This window comes from Caloenas nicobarica, chromosome 1, assembly GCF_036013445.1.
Source record: "Caloenas nicobarica isolate bCalNic1 chromosome 1, bCalNic1.hap1, whole genome shotgun sequence".
Taxonomy (NCBI): domain Eukaryota; kingdom Metazoa; phylum Chordata; class Aves; order Columbiformes; family Columbidae; genus Caloenas; species Caloenas nicobarica.
Window position 1 is genome coordinate 194,347,651 of NC_088245.1, and position 20,077 is coordinate 194,367,727.

Here is a 20,077-nt window from a genome sequence, read left to right on the forward strand (position 1 = left end):
TCTCAAGAAAACAAATAAGGTAACCATTCATGCAAATTAAGTATGACACAAGCAAGTTAAGATTTTAATAAATAGTTTCATCCAAGTTGCACATTGAAACCTGTAAACAAAATATTAAGAAAAAAAGGGACTGATTCACAAGCAAAAAAGGGTATATTCTGAATACAGAGTACTGAAAGTTTTGTTAGTTCTCAAGCTGACAGTTAAAGCAATTCTTTGGTTATGTCAGTATCTTCAACTCAATTCCTAAATATCTTTAAAGCACAGAAATAACAAGCCAACTGGTTGCCTCAGCAAAATCCCAAAGTGGCTCTCACAAGCCTGATGTCTTCTGTTCTCTCACTTGTTATTGATGCTTTGGATGAAGAACTAGTTCAAAACATAACATGAAACTCTTCCTCCTGTAATGTCTGGACCTGGGTTATACAGCACATCACCTGGTCAGGAAAAACCCCCATTATCTACATTCCAGTAACTGCAGTCCTTCAAGTTTTGTGGACTAATTTGTCATCCTAGGATGTAAGGGGTGGAGTAGATGCAACTATTCCTCCATTTCCCTGCTAGCTCTGAATCCCAAGTAAGATTTTTAGAAGAATAAACTTGATCTTCATCAGGGAGTCTCATGAATGGAAAAAAAAAAATTAATAACCAAAACTGTTCTTGCTAAGTTACCTTTTGACTTCAAGTATGTATCTGAGATAACAGGTAAACATTGCCTCCTACAGAAAACATCATGAATGCCATTCATGATAAAACTGTATGTGATCTATAGTGTCATGAGTTGATTAGGCAAGAGGACAGTGTTCATGAACTACCTCTACCTGGCTGCCTCTAGATGCAGGGATTATTTTGAAGCATGCAGGGAAGGCAGTGTAAGCTTTACTTGAGTAATGTTAGAATAAGAAAGATGCATAAACTGTGTGGTAAGAAGATTGAGAACACGCCTGTTAATTTAGATATAGCCTGGAATATAATAGTTATTATATTAGAAGTGTCATTTAGAGCAGGCACAAAAGCATAGAAAGGCAGAAGTGAAATTCATCTAAATGGCTTTGTGATATCGTGGCAGCATAACAAGGCCATGGTATGAAGTTCTTTTCTTAAAGCAAACTCTAAAGCAGAATACTCAAATCAAAACACTTCAGGAAAAATTCTTGAATAAAGTATACATTCAGTCTTATTCTGCTTGCAAAGAAAGAGATCAGTACTGGAATAGCTCAGTTCTAGATGGAGGAGTCACAAAGTCTTGAACCATAGCTACAGTGCGATCAATGATTTCTTTGTTGAAATCACTATTACTTAGGTGTAAACAATTATCTTCAGGCAGTAAATGACAACCTGCCCTTCAAGGGCATAGATTTAGCATGTCCCCAAAGGACCTCAGAATACAGTTTATTCATTGGGCTTTTGCACCTCTGCTTCAGTCAGCCCTTTAGAGAGGTGAGCCAAACGTGAGATATACACCTCCTCTACCAGTACTTGAGTTATTTTAACGCTACAGGGATACGCAGCAGCTCAGCAAATCTCAAAGGCAATCTATTCCCACCCCCAACCCTCACACCACAGTAGTGCTCTAAATCAAAGAGGATTTCCAGCACAACTTTGACTGATGTGCTATAGCCTGTGTATCTAAAAGCTGCACATAGTTACACATGGATTATATTCAGGTCCATTTTTCAGCCATATTAGTATGTCCACCCACGATCCTACTTGATTGTGTCTTATTCCATGTACTGAGACTGCTATTCTTCAATAAAAATAAGTCTTCAAAACAAATTCTCAACTCAGCTCTTCAAAGCATATGGAGCATCTCAGTTTTCGCTAAAATAGTGTGTGTGTACAGCCCCTCCTTAACTTCATAAATTCAACACTAATTTTTTCTTTCCTTTTCTCATCACTTTGGGAGTGATGCTTTTTAAAACATCCCACCCAATTCAGTCTTTTCAGTTGCCATCAAATTCGTAAGAATAGGAATTAATTGTAACTTGATTTAGAGTCAGCTTTCCACAGTGCCTGTCTGTGTTTCAGAGGGAAGCCTGGGCCACTTGTTCCATCTTGCAATTGTGTCTACAAAAGAAATGGAGAGCAGTCTGCAGTTGCTCTGCTTTTCATCTACTGGCACAGCGGACACAACAAACTGCTCCTGGACTAAGCCAAATTTACTATTAGAAGACACTCAAGTACTTTCAGAAGACTCAGAATTATCTCTTCAAACACACAAACTTGAAAAAAGCAGTAATACTACTAGAAACATTTTCAAGTCTTTTAAAGCAATTAAACTTATAACTTACAAGCTTATAACTTACAAACACTTGACCAGCAATTTAGAGATCTATAATTTTCATTCTAAAATAAGAGCAAACTGATGGAATACATGTGGAGGAGGCTTGAGGCACTAAGCAGCCTAGAAGGACAGGGTGATGGAACACTTACTAGACATTAGTTTGGGAAAATACTTAAGCGCTCACATCTAAACACAAGCAGTAACGACGGTACATCCCATACTCAGCCAATTTTCCTACCTTTTTCAAAATAAAACTATTTAGAAACAACTATCATACAGTACTATAAACCAGAATATTGTTTCAAATCCTGTAAATGTTATCTAAGAAACAAGACACATTGAAATTAAAAAGCCCTATAACCTGGCTGGCCTGAGGCATAACTCAAGCCCACTTTATACACCCACAACAAAATTGAACTAAAGATCATAAACAATCCAGAAGCTATTACGGCATAGGATTTTGAATATAAAAGTTAATGTGCTTCTGGGCTGCCAAATTTTTATGGAGGTTTCTATTCCATAATCCTAGGCTAGATCAGGGTTTTCATAACCACTTTATAAGCACAAAATGACAGGAATTACATTTCATCTTTTATATTCCTGGTTACCACTTTTTATAGCTAAGACTTTTGAGATAACTGAAAACAATCTTCATTTTATTGGGTTCAACTCCCTCACTGCTAAAGAGATTGGGGGCACTGCCACAATGACACAGCCTGGTTTGAAGAATACAGCAAAAGTGTCTCTGCACACCATCACCATAGCTAAGACAGACTTGCTATTTACTTTGGTTTGATACTTCATTAATATCGGATGACTGATCCATAGAACTAGTTTTCTAACTATATTTTTAAATACACTAAAACCTAAATTCTGTACTTTGTAACTTAGCAGTTTGAAATGCTGCAATACTATTTTCAGTCCATAAATTATTTGCTACAAGACTGGTGCTACAGGCAGGGTTTTGGATTCTTTGATAACGGCTGGTTTTATAAGACATCAGTCCAGACAGTGATACATGGGAAAGGTTATGTATTGAGTACTGTCCAGGGGTGGATGAGGAGCAAGTTGAGAGTCTGTGGGTAAGAATTAAGGGGCAGGCTGGCAGGGGTGACACTGTTGTGGGAGTCTATTACAGGCCACCAGAGCAGGGTGAGGAAGTTGATGAGGCCTTCTACAGGCAGCTGAGAGTGGCCTCACAGTCACAGGCTCTGGTTGTTATGGGGGATTTTAACTACCCTGATGTTTGCTGGAAGGACTACTCAGCCAGACATCCACAGTCCAGGAGGTTCCTCCAGTGCATTGACGATAACTTCCTGATGCAAATGGTGGATGAGCCAACAAGGAGAGGAGCACTGCTGGATCTCATCCTCACTAACAAGGAGGGTCTGGTTGAAGTGGTAAAGGTTGAGGGCTGCCTTGGTTGCAGCGACCATGAAATGGTGGAGTTCAGGATCTTGTGTGGCAGGAACAGAATACCAAGCAGAATTGCAACCCTGGACTTCAGTAGGGCCAACTTTGGCCTTTTCAAACAATTGCTGGGGGAAATCCCGTGGGCAAGGCTGCTTGAAGGTAAAGGGGCCCAGGATAGCTGGTTAGCATTCAGGGACTGCTTCTACCAAGCTCAAGATCAGTGCATCCCAACACGCAGGAAGTCAAGGAAGGGAGCCAGGAGACCTGCGTGGTTAAACAGGGAACTGCTGCATAAGCTCAAGTGGAAGAGGAGAGTTTACAGGTCATGGAAGGAGGGGCTGGCCACTTGGGAAGATTATAAGGCTGTTGTCAGAGGATGTAGGGAGGCAACTAGGAAAGCTAAGGCCTCCTTAGAGTTAAACCTGGTGAGAGGGGTCAAGGACAACAGAAAGAGCTTTTTCAAATACATGGCAGATAAAACTAACACCAGAGGCAATGTAGGCCCACCGATGAATGGGGTGGGTGCCCTGGTGACAGAGGATACAGAGAAGGCAGAGTTACTGAATGCCTTCTTTGTCTCTCTCTACTCTGCCAGAGGCTGTCCTGAGGAGCCCCGTACCCCTGAGGCTCCAGAGGAAGGCAGGACAATGGAGGAGTCTGCCTCAGTTGATGAGGACTGGGTTAGGGAGCAATAAACCATGGGTCCAGATGGGGCGCACCCGCAGGTGCTGAGGGAGCTGGCTGAAGTCATTGCTGGACCACTCTCCATCATCTTTGCTAAGTCATGGGGAATGGGAGAGGTACCTGAGGACTGGAAAAAAGCAAATGTCACTCCAGTCTTCAAAAAGGGCAATAAGGAGGACCCAGGTAACTATAGACCGGTCAGCCTCACCTCCATCCCTGGGAAAGTGATGGAACACCTTATCCTTGGTGCCATCTCAAGGCACATCAAGGATAAGAGGGTCATTAGGGGCAGTCAACATGGCTTCACCAAGGGGAAGTCGTGCTTGACCAACCTTGTAGCCTTTTATAAGGACATAACGAGGTGGATAGATGATTGCAAAGCAGTGGATGTGGTCTACCTTGACTTCAGTAAAGCATTTGACACTCTCCCACAGCATCCTTGCTGCTAAACTGAGGAAGTGTGGTCTGGACAATCAGGTAGTGAGGTGGACTGCGAACTGGCTGAAGGAAAGAAGCCAGAGAGTTGTGGTCAATTGGGCAGAGCCTAGTTGGAGGCCTGTATCTAGTGGAATGCCTCAAAGCTCAGTACTGAGACCAGTACTATTCAATATATTCATCAACGACTTGGATGAGGGAATTGAGTGTACTATCAGCAAGTTTGCTGATGACACCAAACTGGGAGGAGTGGCTGACACACCAGAAGGCTGTGCTGCTATCCAGCGAGACCTGGACAGGCTGGAGAGTTGGGTGGGGAAAAATTTAATGAAATATAACAAGGGCAAGTGTAGAGTCTTGCATCTAGGCAGGAACAACCCCAGGTTCCAGTATAGCTTGGGGAACGACCTGTTGGAGAGCAGTGTAGGGGAAAGGGACCTGGGGGTCCTGGTGGACAGCAGGATGACCATGAGCCAGCACTGTGCCCTTGTGGCCAGGAAGGCCAGTGGCATCCTGGGGTGTATTAGAAGGGATATGGTTAGTAGGTTGAGAGAGGTTCTCCTTCCCCTCTACTCTGCCTGGTGAGACCTCACCTGGAATATTGTGTCCAGTTCTGGGCCCCTCAGTTCAAGGAGGACAGAGAACTGCTGGAGAGAGTCCAGTGCAGGGCAATGAAGATGATTAAGGGAGTGGAGCAGCTCCCTTATGAGGAAAGGCTGAGGGAGCTGGGGCTCTTTAGTTTGGAGAAGAAGAGACTGAGGGGTGACCTCATTAATGTTTATAAATATGTAAAGGGTGAGTGTCAGGAGGATGGAGCCAGGCTCTTCTCGGTGACAATCAATGATAGGACAAGGGGCAATGGGTACAAATTGGAACACAGGAGGTTCCACTTAAATATTAGAAGAAACTTCTTCACAGTGAGGGTAACAGACCACTGGAACAGGCTGCCCAGGGAGGTTGCGGAGTCTCCTTCTCTGGAGACATTCAAAACTCGCCTGGACACCTTCCTGTGTAACCTCATCTAGGTGTTCCTGCTCTGGCGGGGGGATTGGACTAGATGATCTTTTGAGGTCCCTTCCAATCCCTAACATTCTGTGATGTATATAAAGATAAATTATCAGTAATGTAACATAGACCCAGGAGAAATAATCTACAAGATAAATACGTAAACAGTGTAAGTTTTCACATGTTTCCAATATTAAAAACTAACAAAGCAAAAGAAGGTTGATGCTTAGACACTGCATATTGCAAAATCAGAGATGTTCTATCAAGAATTTACTAGGGTGTTACACGTTCATGAAAGTTGCACAGCCAGTTTAGTGAGCTATTTTCCACCTTATAATATAATACAAAGCTTAAGGTACTTTACAGGCCTAATTTGACAACATAACCCAACACTAACCAAGGAAAAAAAGCAAAAGAAAATGCGTAGCAACTAACACAAGGCTGGTCCAAGCTAATGTACTGGGCACTTACTAATATATACCAGCCACTTGCTATGTTTGTAATAACAGCAGTTAGAAAACAAACCAAAACATTTTGCTTTTAAAAAATAAATATGCTATCAAAAGTCAATCCCAGGAGACAGGATATGCTTTCAAACTGTCATTGGGGAAAGACTGTAAGACAGACTATAGTAAGCTATTTGCCTCCAAAATAAACTCCTATTTAAAAAGTAAATCGAGATACAACCTATAGAAGTGACTTGAGATTTCAGACATTTAAGTTAAGGAGCAATTACATTCATATTTTCATTTCCTCACCACCAACAAAACTAAAAACACAAAGCGAAACAAGTACCAAGTAGTTTAATTGCCACATGTTTTCAAAGTAGTTAACACAATGAATTATGGATATATACAGAGAAACAATACCTACAACTTACTATCCAAATAGAAAGAATCAGCAGATAAACAGTTTTAAGGAAACCTTCTGGTCTTTGAAAAATAATTTTAAACTTTACTTGTAAATACAGGAAGTCAAATTACTGGTATATTTGCCACAAATTTATACACTAATTTCAATAGCTCAGTAACTGTATAGCGTATGCCTTCAAGTAGTAACTACATTTCTGTGCCTCAGACTGCATCTGATCCAATCTGATGCATCTGATCTGATTCCATCAAATGGAATACATTAATGCTTACTCAATACTGTCCACCTAGGAGACCTTTAACGGAGCCTAAAGACTTCTCTGAAAATGTGTATTTAGAAAGTAAATAGTAACTTTAATGGTTATATACACATGCAACTTTAAGTACATTTGTTTCAGTAACTTAGACTGAGTGTAGCAGTTTATAACACTTTTGCTTTAACATAAACTTGAATTCAAGAGAAACAAACCAACCTGCACTTAGACTTCCTGATGGTTTACTCGTGGTTCCAAACCCAAAAGATGATGCTCCTGTGGCACTGCTTCCAAAGGCAGAGCTACTTCCAAATCCTAGAAGAATAATAGTAAAGACATACAACAGAAAAATATTACAGACACAGCAATTAAAGATGCATAGGTTTTGGGCAAATAATCTAAAACTAAACATAATTCTAAGCATTACTTGGCAAACAAATATTCCGAAGATTATTGCCTCAAGACTATTTTATTCTCAATGTAGTATTGTGTTAAGAAAACTGCAAACAGGAAAGGATTGGAGAAAAATATTTCCTTCGAAATACAAAATTGAGTAAAGGAAAAACTACAAAAACAGGTGAAGTAAATTATCAGCTTACAAATTTGCTATTGAATCACTGTTAAATTGGCAAGAAAATGGTAACAAAATGGGCCAAAACTAAGAAAACAAGTGATATGACTTTTCTAACAGAAAGCTGCAATCTTCATCCACAACTCTAAAAGAAAAATCTTCCATGCTTAAAAGAGAGTAAAAAAATTTTTGGAGTTATTTGGCTTATTTTAGAGTTGTGTCCCAGTCTTCTTATTTGGGATCAGCTTTATCTAGGAAACCACAAAATAGCTTAAACAGAAACTTAATTTCACAATATTTAATGGGAAAAATCATATAAAGGGCAGCCATAAATATGTAGCTGTAATAAAAATAATTCTGTTAATTTTGTAATTGATATTCATAATTTGATAATATAAATACTTAAAAGATTTCAAACTGGGTTATTAATATGAGATTACTTCAAAGGAGAAGTTGATAGTTGCAGTTTGATACAAAGGTCAGACAAAAGGAATGGTAAGAAAAATACATTCTCTGATTTTGGTTGTCTCAAGAGGTTTTTTAAAAAAAAAAAAAGCAGTATTTACATTTGAGGTAATTATGCCCCCATCTTAAGTTTCAAGTGTCAGGAAAAATACTTGTATTTTACTGCAAATTGAGCCTTTACCATTCCTTTAGAGAAATAATTTTTAGATTTTAAAACTAGTAATGACTGAAGACACTATCTGAAGCAGCATTCTCTAGTCTTCTGCAATTTCGAAATCAAATAAGAGTTTTAAGGGTATATAATGCAAGTATCATTTGAATGTAGGATAGTTTATTTAAATGATATACTCCTTTGTCCTGTCTAGTTTGAAATGAATTACCAATGGTCAGGCAAGGTGTCTGCAAATATTTAATCAAGCATAGGATCTATATGCTACATATCTTATATACTTAAGTGCAAAAGCCTCAATGTTTATCACCGGCAAAATTCATAGAATATTTATCACAGAAAGAGAGTAAATTTCACCAACTAAAATGATGTTTCGAGAGTATACATTAAAAATTGTCCTGTTGAAAAAAAAAAAAACACACCCCAAACCAACACACACAAAAAAACCACAAACCCCCCCCAACCACCAAAACCACAACAACAAAAACCAAACCACAACAACCCTAAGATAAAAAAAAAAAACTTAAGTATTCATTCTGCTAATTTGTTTCCAAGAGCACACCTGTAGGATATTTTGCACATATTCCTTTATTCCTCTACACTTGCCTCTATCAGATAGTGATCTTGATTTGTCAAAAGACAAACATTTTGCAAATTAATGCAGAATAGATGAAACACAAGCAAATGCCTTCTCTAACCAGAGAAGTAGCAAAAAAAAAAATACAAGGCCTCTAAGTCAAAACTAGAAGCAGTTGTCCATTGATTCAAAAGAAAATGTTCTCTAATTTGCATTGGCAAGATTGGTGAACATATGCAAACAATCTTTAGTCTACCACCTCTTTGGTTGAAAAGGAAGAATTTTACTGTGGTTTCTCCCCCCTGCCCCTCAAGGCATTTAAAACATTTTGGAAGCTCACTATTCTCAGGTAATTTTTCCTGTTTAGAGGTACAGACTTTCTTTTATCTAAACACCTTAAAAACTGATGAGAAGGGACATTGTTAAATTTAAGGATCATTTCAATATGATAATTTAAGGTAAACTGATGTAAGACCCAAGTACATCTTTCCAATACCGAGTGATGTTTTATTATTTTAAATACATTACAAAACTGATTCCCATGTTCGGCTCATAAAGAGGCAAAATGAAGGGATGCAGACTGAGGCTGCAGAGAGGAAAGGATGTAACAGGAAAAACCACAACACATTATGTTTGTGCTCAGCAGATGTAACAGTTTTCTTTGCAGATTTTGTACAAAAGCTGCAGAGAACACCAGTGTCCTTTGACTTGCACTGTAGGAACCCCTGACCTATATAGACAGGAAATTTACACACAGATTAGATTCTACTAATCACTTAGATTCTACATGTTGTTCTACTACTGAGAATTCATTACATTTAAATGACAAGGTCTACATGAATTTTACTTTTTTTTTATTACCACCTACTGTTTCAGAGTCATGTGTCCTCTTGGAATATATTCCCCATCAGCACTATTAACATTTTGATAAGTATTTTTCCCCTCATTTTCAAATGTTGATTTTTCAGCTTGAGGAAGGATTTCTTCCCACCTCAGCACTGAGGGACAGAGTGATAGCTAAAGCAAATATGTTTCAGCAAGCAAGATCCCAGAACTCTAGTAAATATAAGAAAAAATGCTAAAAAATAAGCCAAGCAGAAATGGGTCTCTACAGTTAACAGTTGTACATCCAGGTGAAAAAAATTCAGCTACAGCATGATCCAATCTCTCAGGTGCCTAACTTTCATATATGTAAAGTTAAGTTGTAGTTACAAAAGGATGTACCTGATGTACTTCCCTAGCTTTATGAACAGAACTTTTATGCGATTACTTTATCTTGGGTTTATGCTACAATGGCTTCTTAGCCTTAGCAACTCCTTCTGCAAGGCATGAAGAAGTTTGGAAAGCATGGACTGCCAAAGTGTAAGGTCTCACCCTGAAACAGACCATGCTCTTCGTGGAGTTATAGGTTTGCAAGAGATTCAGATGTGCGGTATAATAATTCAATGAAAGATTAGAAAAGTTAAAGTGTACCTCCAAGGCTTGAAGAACCTAAGCCACTCGATTGCAAGCCAGTGCCAATACCTGAGCCGAATGGCGTTCCAAAACTAACTCCCAGAGATGGCTGTGGCCCTGGTATAAAAAAAATGAGAACAAACTTGCCTTACTCTTTCACAGTAAAGAGGTCCTTTATTTATTTACTCAAATATTTGATAATGTGAACATCATTGCTTTCAACAAATCCCATTAAGATCCCAAACTTCACCTCATCAAAATTCCTCACTTAACTGTATCACTGTCTGCCTCTACATCCGCCTGGTAAAAGTCTAAGAAAGCACCAATTGTGATAAGGTGAAATTAGTAAAAGCTAAAAAAAAAAACCCTACACACACCACACCCCACACACATGATAATAACATCATTTAGTACTTTTAAAAGTTAGCCAGTCTCGCCTTAAACTTCAAAACATTAAATAAGACCTTGAGAGAACTCATAGGTAACAACATTTTGCCACCTGCATTAATAGATCAGAATAAGAGAAACCCCTCAAATTAAAAATATAAGAACTGACATTAATGTAACTAAAACTATATTACTAAAAGTTAATTTAATAAATAAGAACCTTCAAAACTACTCAAGTATTCCATCCAAATTTAAACAGAACACTAAGATAAAAAACAAGACAATGACTTTATTTTATTAAATTTATTGTTCACTTTTAAGCAAGTCAATTACACAGTAACATGACAATTCAATTATTTTCCACACAAGTGATAACTGAGTTCTGTTAAGTTCTGCTACATAACACCATTCAATCAAGTAAACTAGTCAAAACACCTGTTTAAATAAACATTTACAAAAGGCACAGTTCTGTGTACCTTAATGAAGTAGATACATTCAAAATTTCAGAGTCAGTTTGTCCCATAATTAAAAAAAATTGACAGGACTTTCCCTGCATATCCACAGTAAGATGCAGGACTGTCAAAAAACCCATTTTCAGTCTGCCAAGATGAAATTTACAGCCTCAGGGGTTTTTTTTGGGTTTTTTTGTTTGGGGTTTTTTTTTTTTTTTTTTAGCCTTGGGGAATAGAGTCAACTTCCTAGCCCATTACTAACACATTTTAAAGTAATTAATTCTGATAAATAATCAATAATATTTTGACAGTTTTCACAGTACAGTCTTATATTCCTGTCTTTTTCAAACAGTTTTCAGTGCACTAGTTAAAAAGTTTAACCATTGAAAATACAGTGCCAAACTCTTAATCCACAGACATTCACACCTTTCTTCAAGATAGCCTTCTCCTCCTCCGAACACACTTTATGTAATGTATCTGTGAAAGTGACAATTTAGTCAAATATTACTATAAAGCTCAGATTATTTCAGTCTTTTTCCGAAACCATTATCACATTTGGGCTTAGTTTCATTCAAAATGTTTTCCTTCATACTACAAAGTTTCCTGTTACTAATATTTACCTAGTGTTTTAAAATGTAAATATTTCAAGCTTTTAAAATCACTTCAGTATTTGAAGATTTCAATGGGAAATTATTTTGAATCAAGTGAAAGGCACTGTATATTGAAAAGTAACATTTTTGCTAGGAACACAAAATCTTACGTGATCCAAGCTGAATGACATCTGTATACTCAAAATAGTGTTAAACTAAATTTTAAGGGCAACGAAAGTTGTTAGCTTTCAGTCTCTGCTTAGCAGGGAGTAGTTTGGAAACTAAAGCTATTTTTTCAACTAAAAAAAAAGTATATCAGATTTTGTAATTACAAATTTTCACATAAATTTCAGACTTCTTTACATCCAGTTTAAATACTGATACATCTACCTAGCAGCTCTTGAAAAACAAGAAAAAAATGTTATCATTAGAAAGAAACAAAAAAACCTTACACAAGTCACTTAGTCATCTAGTAAACTAAAAGAACGCCAAAACACATATCCAGTTCCTTCTCAAGTGCACAGGTTTCTATCTCAGTAGGAGGCACTGTTAGTGGAAGAAATTAAAACAAAATCCTACAGTCCTCCAGGCCAAGCTTTTTTCCAAATGCGACACGCTTTTTAGAGCCAGTAAAACACATTATTATAAAACACCTCACATTATATAAAACAGGATCTTACACCTTAGGCTAACAAGCTTTTCATTGAGCAACAGCATACAATATTTGTTGGTTTTGTACCATAACATTCTGAAGGCATCATCGTTATTTCTAGTTCTTGTAAGTAAACATAATTTTCCATAGCAAAAAAATAGTAAAGATTCTTCAGTGCCAAAAGTATTAGCAAAAATTGGCACTTCCGGCTATTATAGGTACATGACAAATTCGTTTTAACAAGTATTTTAACATTTTAAAACTTGATACATTTGCCCCATAGAGCATTTCAGTCTAATGAATGGGACCCACTACAAAGAGTCCAGTCAGATCAGCCAGATTCCCTAAAGTGACATACTGCAATTTTTAAAATTGCAGCTGGTCCTAACAGTGAACAAATTTAGTGCCACAGCTTCGATCTGATTCTGACAAAGTAATACACTGACTAATTTTAACTAAGGTTAATATCAAATTATACAATAAAATTTTTAAGTGCTACAAAGATTTTAGTATGCTTTTCCATGAGCGCTTTAATCTCATACCGAGCCAAGTCAAAATATAACAAAGTGTGCTAATAGCTGGATAATGATTTGACTGACTCTGCACTTCACCAGTTAAGGAAAGAGTAACTGAGTTGTTAGGGGGGGGTACTTTATTTTTAGAGGAGGAAAGGTGAGTTTGACGAAAAGCATTTCTTTAAGACAACTTAGTCTTACCAGAAAAACATCCGTTTCAGCCTGGTACCTTTACAGCTCTTAGTTCACTAGGCTTTAATTTAGTTTAAAATCTTTTACTTTAGTCCCATCGGTAACAGTAGGTAGTCTAGCCACCATTGTTTTAACTTCCATGCTGTTCAAGATAGCTCAGGGAAGGTGCAGGTGAGGCAGCAGTTAAACCTCTAGCTGCTACTGCACAAAAGCACAACCAGCATCGCTGCTACCAGTGAAGCTGCGCTCAGAGCAAAAGTGCTGAACTAGGGAGAAAGGTGGTGTGCAGACAAGACTTAAGCATAATTTTAATAACTCTTGCTTCAAAAAACTGCACAAAAATTGTGCTTCAGTGTGCATGCCATGCTCCTGGTGTCCTGATTATCTGTCCCAGGAAACGAGTGAAGCACATCTTTGTTCCCTTTCTTCCATACCGCCAGGATCCACTAGCTTTATTTATTTCAAGAGAAGCCAGACACGTCTTGGCATACAGAGAGAACATAAAGAGGGTGCATATCTACACCCAGGAACTGGGGAAACGCTCCCTGATCCCACAAGTTAGATGTAGCTACTAAACCTTTGACTTCTGAACACAAATTCAAAATAAATTATTTATCTTTTTCAAAGAAAGTACAGAAACTAACTCTAAATTAATCTTATGAAATAGACTTAACCATGTAAACATCGTTTTTTTTTTTTAAATAAGCTAACCATCCTGATCCCTCAATACTAGAGTACCATATATTAGATTTCACTCAATAACTTTAAAGCCCAGATTAATTGTCTTGTTTTATTCTTATCTTCAAAAACAGTAATATCACATCAGGTATTACAAAGACACTCCCCCCTCCCTACTTCATATACACCTCATTTCATAGTTTTTTCTCTCATAACCTTCTACCATCCCTCGTCTATCCCACTCTTCACGATCTACATCTTGCAAAGAAATATGTGTGATTTTAACTTCTAGCAGATAGTTTATCAAATTCATAGTAATAACACAAAGTTAAACATGCAAACATTTGCAGTTTTACTGCAGCAAATGACCATCTGAAAACTCAAACAAGGAAAAGGAAATTAAGAGACAGTACTCTTTAAATATCTAAAGATTCCCGAAAAACCAAAATAGAGTCCCCTCCTTTTTCACTCCAAGACAAAAAGTGGCAGCCTTAACTTGAAGCTAAGAAATTTCAGAAAAGTTGTTGGGAAAAAGTCAAGCACTGAAATCAGTAATTTAGGAAAGGTGTGACATTTTCCTTTCTAGCAAGTGTTTTAAGATTCCAAGATCTCTGTGGAATAGTTCAGGCCTGACTAATCCTGGTTTTGAGCTAGAAAAGAAGATAAGTTCAAGTTCCATCTAACCGTATTTTCTAAAAGTTTTAAGTATTCCTGAAGTGCCACTCAAAACATCAATCCACATCTATTTCTCCAAGTCCTCAAGCGAGTTGCATGGAGGGTAACAATATTTCAACTGAATAAGTAGTAAACCAATTGTTGTCTTCTTTTGTTGGCATGTTTGACATAAGTTAATGGCTTTGTTCCATCTGCATCACTCTTACAGTTGGCACATTTTTGGCTTTTGAAATACTCTGCCAAAACAACCAACCAAAACAATGCCCACCCCAAACCAATCCACACACACTTCCCTTTGCTCTTTTCACTACAAAATACCTGAAGGTATAAAGCCACCTTACCTCAGGTGTGTTGATACAGGTCAATTCTGCCTTTACCTCCCCCCCTTCACTCCTACTCCTAAGAGAATATTCACAAAGTCATGCCATAAGTGGCATCAATTTACTGAAGTTATTCAAATCTGGACTAGGAAAAGAAAGTTCAAATCCCTCAGCCCAATTCATGAAAATGCAGGTATAACTTTAAATGTGACATCCCAAGTATATGACTTCCATATACAACTAATCCTGTAATGACCATGGAGACTATTTAAAAAAAAACAGGAGACGAGGAGAAAGATGGAAAGGGAAATACTTTGGCAACATTAGGCTGCACAACCCACACTTGTATTTGTATTAAAAACCCCAAAGTGTGACATTATCTCATGTTTTCTGTTTAAAACTAGAGTCTCTTGCAGACGTCACTTCAACAGAATTTCCATGGATTAACAAAGCAGCAACAGGAAGACTGTGGTATGTGATGGAAATGTAGAATATAAATATTTCATATAGATTTAATTTTTTGTTGTGTTCAAAATATTTTCAAATATTTGTCTTTTAAACCCATCTCCTTGCTGTTTATAAGGGCCAGGACTGGAAGTTCATTATATTTTCCATTTACGGAGAAGGCAAGGACAGCCTAATAATTTGCCAAACTTAGGGTGGTTGCTGCATGCGTATCTAATTAAAACCATTTAAAATATGACTGCTGCTATGAGACAAGAGAAAGGAAAGGTGCTAATACAACTTTCAGTACACCTGTGATAAATGACATTTTAGAAAATAAATGGTAGAACTATGCTTTTCATAATTTGCTGACATAGACATATAGCTATGTTCAAGTTAACTTGAATTTCTCACTTCTGTTAAATGATTAAATATTAATTCAATTCTCTACACTCAGGAATCCCTCTCCAAGAAGTGTTGGTTAGTATAACAATGTCAACTAAGATGCCTTAAATTATTTCCTTTGCCATACGTATCCATTCTTCATTAGCAGTGGGTCATGCATTTCCGTTTTAGCCTTCCTCTTATACATGTGCACACACAACCCCTAATCCACTCCTTCCAATATTTACTGGCAAAAGCAGACTTGCCAGCAAAAACTGCTCCACCATCACTCTGACAAAGGAGTTGGCTATAAAATAATAAGCCGGGCATCCGTCTTCCCTATTCTAGTGATGTTTTCTCCACTATCCTTCCTGTTCTACAGCATTTCTCATTTTTCTGTTCCAAAGTGCTATATAAAAATGCATTATTAATTTAGCATAAGGAAAAGATAATATGCATTTAGATATTGTCTCCTCACTGATTTGAGATAATTTACTATAATCACACAATTCTGGAAAGAGGCTATACTATGTATATTCTGAGATGTAGAGTGAAGACTCACATTCCAAGGGGTAAATTAGAACAATACAGTAAATATCACTAATACAAGTAAATTCACAAGATTACGTATATGTTGTATAATTATTGCTAAGTCTACCCTGCATTTTTCTATTGGCTATGTATCAGTAACTTCGCTCATCACAATGTTCAGATTTTTAGTCTAACACAAAGGAAGACTTCGTAGAAAATTTGACACAAATTTACTATTGTTGTAACACTAATAATCTATAACTTGAATGCACTCAGACCTGTAGCAGGCTGTTGCTGCTGAGTAAGTGTTGCAGCCATTGCAACGGCTGCTGCATTTGGTATGTTGCTGAAAGGAGTCGGTCCAGTGGTAACACGTGGCGCACTCTGCCACTTCTTTGCTTCTGCTCGTCTCGCCTCAAACACATCCATGGCATCCCCCAGAAAGGTTTTCCTGTAGCCAAGGTATTGGTCTTTGAGCATCTGCAGGGGGTGGGGAAAAGCCACTTTAGTTCAGTGTATTTGACATAAAACCTTAACTTAGTAGGGGAAGAGACAGTTATAAACAACAATTCATTTAAAAAAAACCCAAAAAACCAAAAAAACCCCAAAACCAAACCACAACACCCCACTCAAAACAAAACCAACCAACCAACAATAACACACAACAAAAAAAGCCCCCAGCCTGAAAGGATCCAGTCAGACTATGAACTGGAGAGGACTGCTTTGCATCAGGTACAGCCAGAACAGGTTCCTTAATTAAATTCTGCTAAGCAGTCAAGTGTAACAGACTAACATACTGAATGGTATCAAAATCTTTAGAACTTAGTGTAAATAAGCACAATTCTGGTACTATCACTGTACTAGCTCACTTAAGAGGCAAAATACAGCCACATCACTAGCTTGTAACATAAAATAGCACTCTTCGGTGCTACCCTTTCTGCATGGAGTCTGCTTTTGCTCCCCTATCACCTTCACCTGTATTCCTCTCCTTCCTTTCACTCTTGCATTTCTTTCTTAGCACAAAGCCAAAGAAGATACCAGAATTTTAGAATTCACTCTTGGTTTCTGATGCATTTCACCAAGAATGTAATGCAGTACAAATGCAATAGATAATTCCACTAACTAGCAGCCCTAATCTGTTGTGTTGTGTCCCCCCTCCCTTTCCCTATGCCCCATCACTCCTCAAAAGCTCACATTCTGTGGCAACCCCTGGCTGGGCCTGTTCATCCTGAGCCATTTCTATCTGTCACAGATGAGGGAACTATGGATGTCTCAGGTAACATAAAAAGAATAAATGGCTTCAATTAAAGAACTGATGGAATTATTTCTATCCTCTAACAGAGATTCTTTAAACATAATAGATTTATTAAAACCACAGAAGAGTACATTCAATTGAATTTTATGGAAGACAGACCATGTCTTGTGTTCCTGGCTAAGGATATACTTGTTTCCAAAAAGAGGGGCTAACGGTCCAAAAATTCTGACTCAGGATTTGAACAGCTGCAATCCTATATCAATCAGCAACAGCAGGAAACACACTGAAAGAATGACCTCATTATCACATCAGGAGTGCTGTCCTTGGAGAGACAAGACATTTGTCAAACTCAGATTTAATATTATGTCATAATGACTGCCACAGGAGCCAACAGAAATGAAGAGACATTGTAAAGCTGATCTGAATGGTTTAATGCCATTCTGTACTTGAATTGTGCCCAAGCGCATTTTACTTTTCACTCATCTTGGATTAAAAAATGTATCTATATGTTCATACATGATACAAATATATTTAGCAAATAGCCCTGTGCAAAGATGTTTCAGGCCACATTTCTCTACATCTTCAGACCTTTCAATCAAAGCCTATGTACAAACCAGAAAGCCAGCTTCTGACAAAGGAATGTATTGTGGTCACAGCTCTGCCTTCACAAACCATATCACAACCATCAAATATGGCAGAGACAGCACTTTAACTGATCTCCTCTCTCAGCATCTCCTGGCTGATAAACTAAACCAGATGGTCAGAATGACAAATCCACTTAAGCAGTACACGCGTTTTTCTGATTTTTGAAGCTTTAGTTACAATTGTCTTCCAAAATATCAGCCTTCATGTCTATCCACTTGATTAAATCTCAAAAAAATTCCCCAAAAGAAACAACAATCCTCAAACCAACTTCTTCGTTTCAAGCAATAGGATACTTCTTAAGCTTAAGTAAAGTCTTTTCTGTGCAGTCACACTGACAAGGCACTGAAGATACTATTGCTTATACTTGCATACGAATCCAGCTCTTCATATCGAAGAACAACAAAAACATACCATCACAAAGACGACTGCATGACTTGAAGCTCAGAAGAGCCCAGGACACATTTGAGATCATTTTTGTGTAATTCTGCCAAAATTATGGAGGAGCTAATATATCCTACATCTGGTACCAAAATCAAATTAGCTAAGAGCAGCACAAATATCTGATTGCAGGTCGTGGTAAACCAGTGAATTACCATGTTGACAGAAGCAATGCAATGCAAGGAATCTAGTTCACACAAGATCCTTGGTATTCCTGCGCTTTATTCAGGAAAAGTAAAAACTTTCAGATGTTTATAGAACTAGCAATACTGTGCAGAAGAAGCTTTGAGAAGGAAACAAGAAAAATATTTACCAGAGCTATTCCCATTAAGGAAGTCACTTAGCAGAAACAATCCCAAACACACTCTTCTCTAAGGTGGTTTTTTTTGTTTGTTTTGTAACCAAGGGTTCTGATGATCTCAAGAAAGATTATGGACTGTAGAACATTAACATTTTATCAATATGTCCAGAACCATGAATGGGAAATTCAAGTCAGAGTCCATGATGGAGAAAACAAGCCTAACTAGGATTTTTGGTACATTAGCATTTTTTCACAGTAGGTTCTCTCTTACTATTTGACTTTCCATGAAAACCAGGTTGAAAAAAAATTAAGCCAGAACACAATTTTGCCCAAAATTCTTTGATATGTTGAAAAAGTTTATGTATGAATATCAACTTTTTTTCTGTTACCTATTTGAGTAAGAGTAGATTTAGATCCTCTTTCCTTGAGATCAAGAGGTCATTGGGCAAAATGCAAAACACACAAACATGAGCTCAAAGACAGACATTTCAAAAATCGATCGAAAATTATAAAGGAAAAAAGAGTTAAATAGAAAACATTTTGTAACCTACATGATTATGGTCAGTTGCTATCAATTTAATTAAATAATTCAAATTAGACTTCAGATGAAAAAAGTTACTTTTTTAATCAAATCACCTCTCCAGGACAGTTTGAAAATTTTTAAAAGCAGTTACTTTAACAGGGAAAAAAAAAAAACCAAACAACACAACACAACACAAACCCAAAATAAAACAACCTGCAGGTATGTTTTCAAAAAGTGACTTTGTAGTTCTTTCACTAAATACACGGAAACATATCAAAACAACATACCTTTACATTTTCATGTATTGATTGAAGTTGTGCAGCTAAAGCTACAAATGTTTGATAGATTTTCTGCATAGCCATTGACAAATCTGTAAGAGGCATGTAAAATATTGGTGAGTGGCAACCTTACTACCAGAAGAGATTTAGTGTCTATACCACAGCAAGAAGCCCAGCCAAAACCCATACAGCACAAAGCACAAAAACAATTGCATAAGAACAAGTTAATGTCTGTAAGAAACACAGAATCTGAGAGCAATTGGGTGAGAAATTTATTGAAAGTACACTTTTCTCAGACTTTTTTTTTAAATACGAGAATTCAATTCCTATGATTATATCATTTAGCAAAGCTAAAAAAGATATAACCTAATTTCATCTAATTACACAGGAGCATTTTACCTTTTTTTTTTTTTTACATAAATATAGTTAAAATGGATTTTCTTGCATTTGTATATATCTTCCGGTCTTTCTAACTTTAAGCCCAGTTAAGCATTCAGTTGATTTTGCCAAAGAGCAAGCAGTAGAATGGAAGCTTTACTTAATTTTTCAAGACAATTAACAAGCCTCACAGGATCTCTTATTCTAGCTGTACTCACAAGAGTATCACAAACAGAAACACAAAGGGGAGCTTCTTGA

At 37.3% G+C, this 20,077-nt stretch overlaps 1 protein-coding gene across 4 annotated transcripts in view; it reads right to left on the reverse strand.

Moving 5' to 3' along the window:
- Positions 1–20,077, reverse strand: part of NUP58 (nucleoporin 58) — a 39,855-nt gene that overhangs the window by 2,798 nt on the left and 16,980 nt on the right. For 2 of the 4 annotated variants that reach the window (XM_065647089.1, XM_065647080.1), the window contains exons 12-15: positions 19,451–19,533; positions 16,280–16,481; positions 10,200–10,298; positions 7,164–7,259 (exon numbers count right to left, since the gene is read on the reverse strand). In XM_065647089.1, the coding sequence (XP_065503161.1) occupies positions 7,164–7,259; positions 10,200–10,298; positions 16,280–16,481; positions 19,451–19,533 (480 nt within the window). The remainder of the gene's footprint in view (positions 1–7,163; positions 7,260–10,199; positions 10,299–16,279; positions 16,482–19,450; positions 19,534–20,077) is intronic. The other 2 variants (XM_065647105.1, XM_065647097.1) reach the window with 1 other exon arrangement.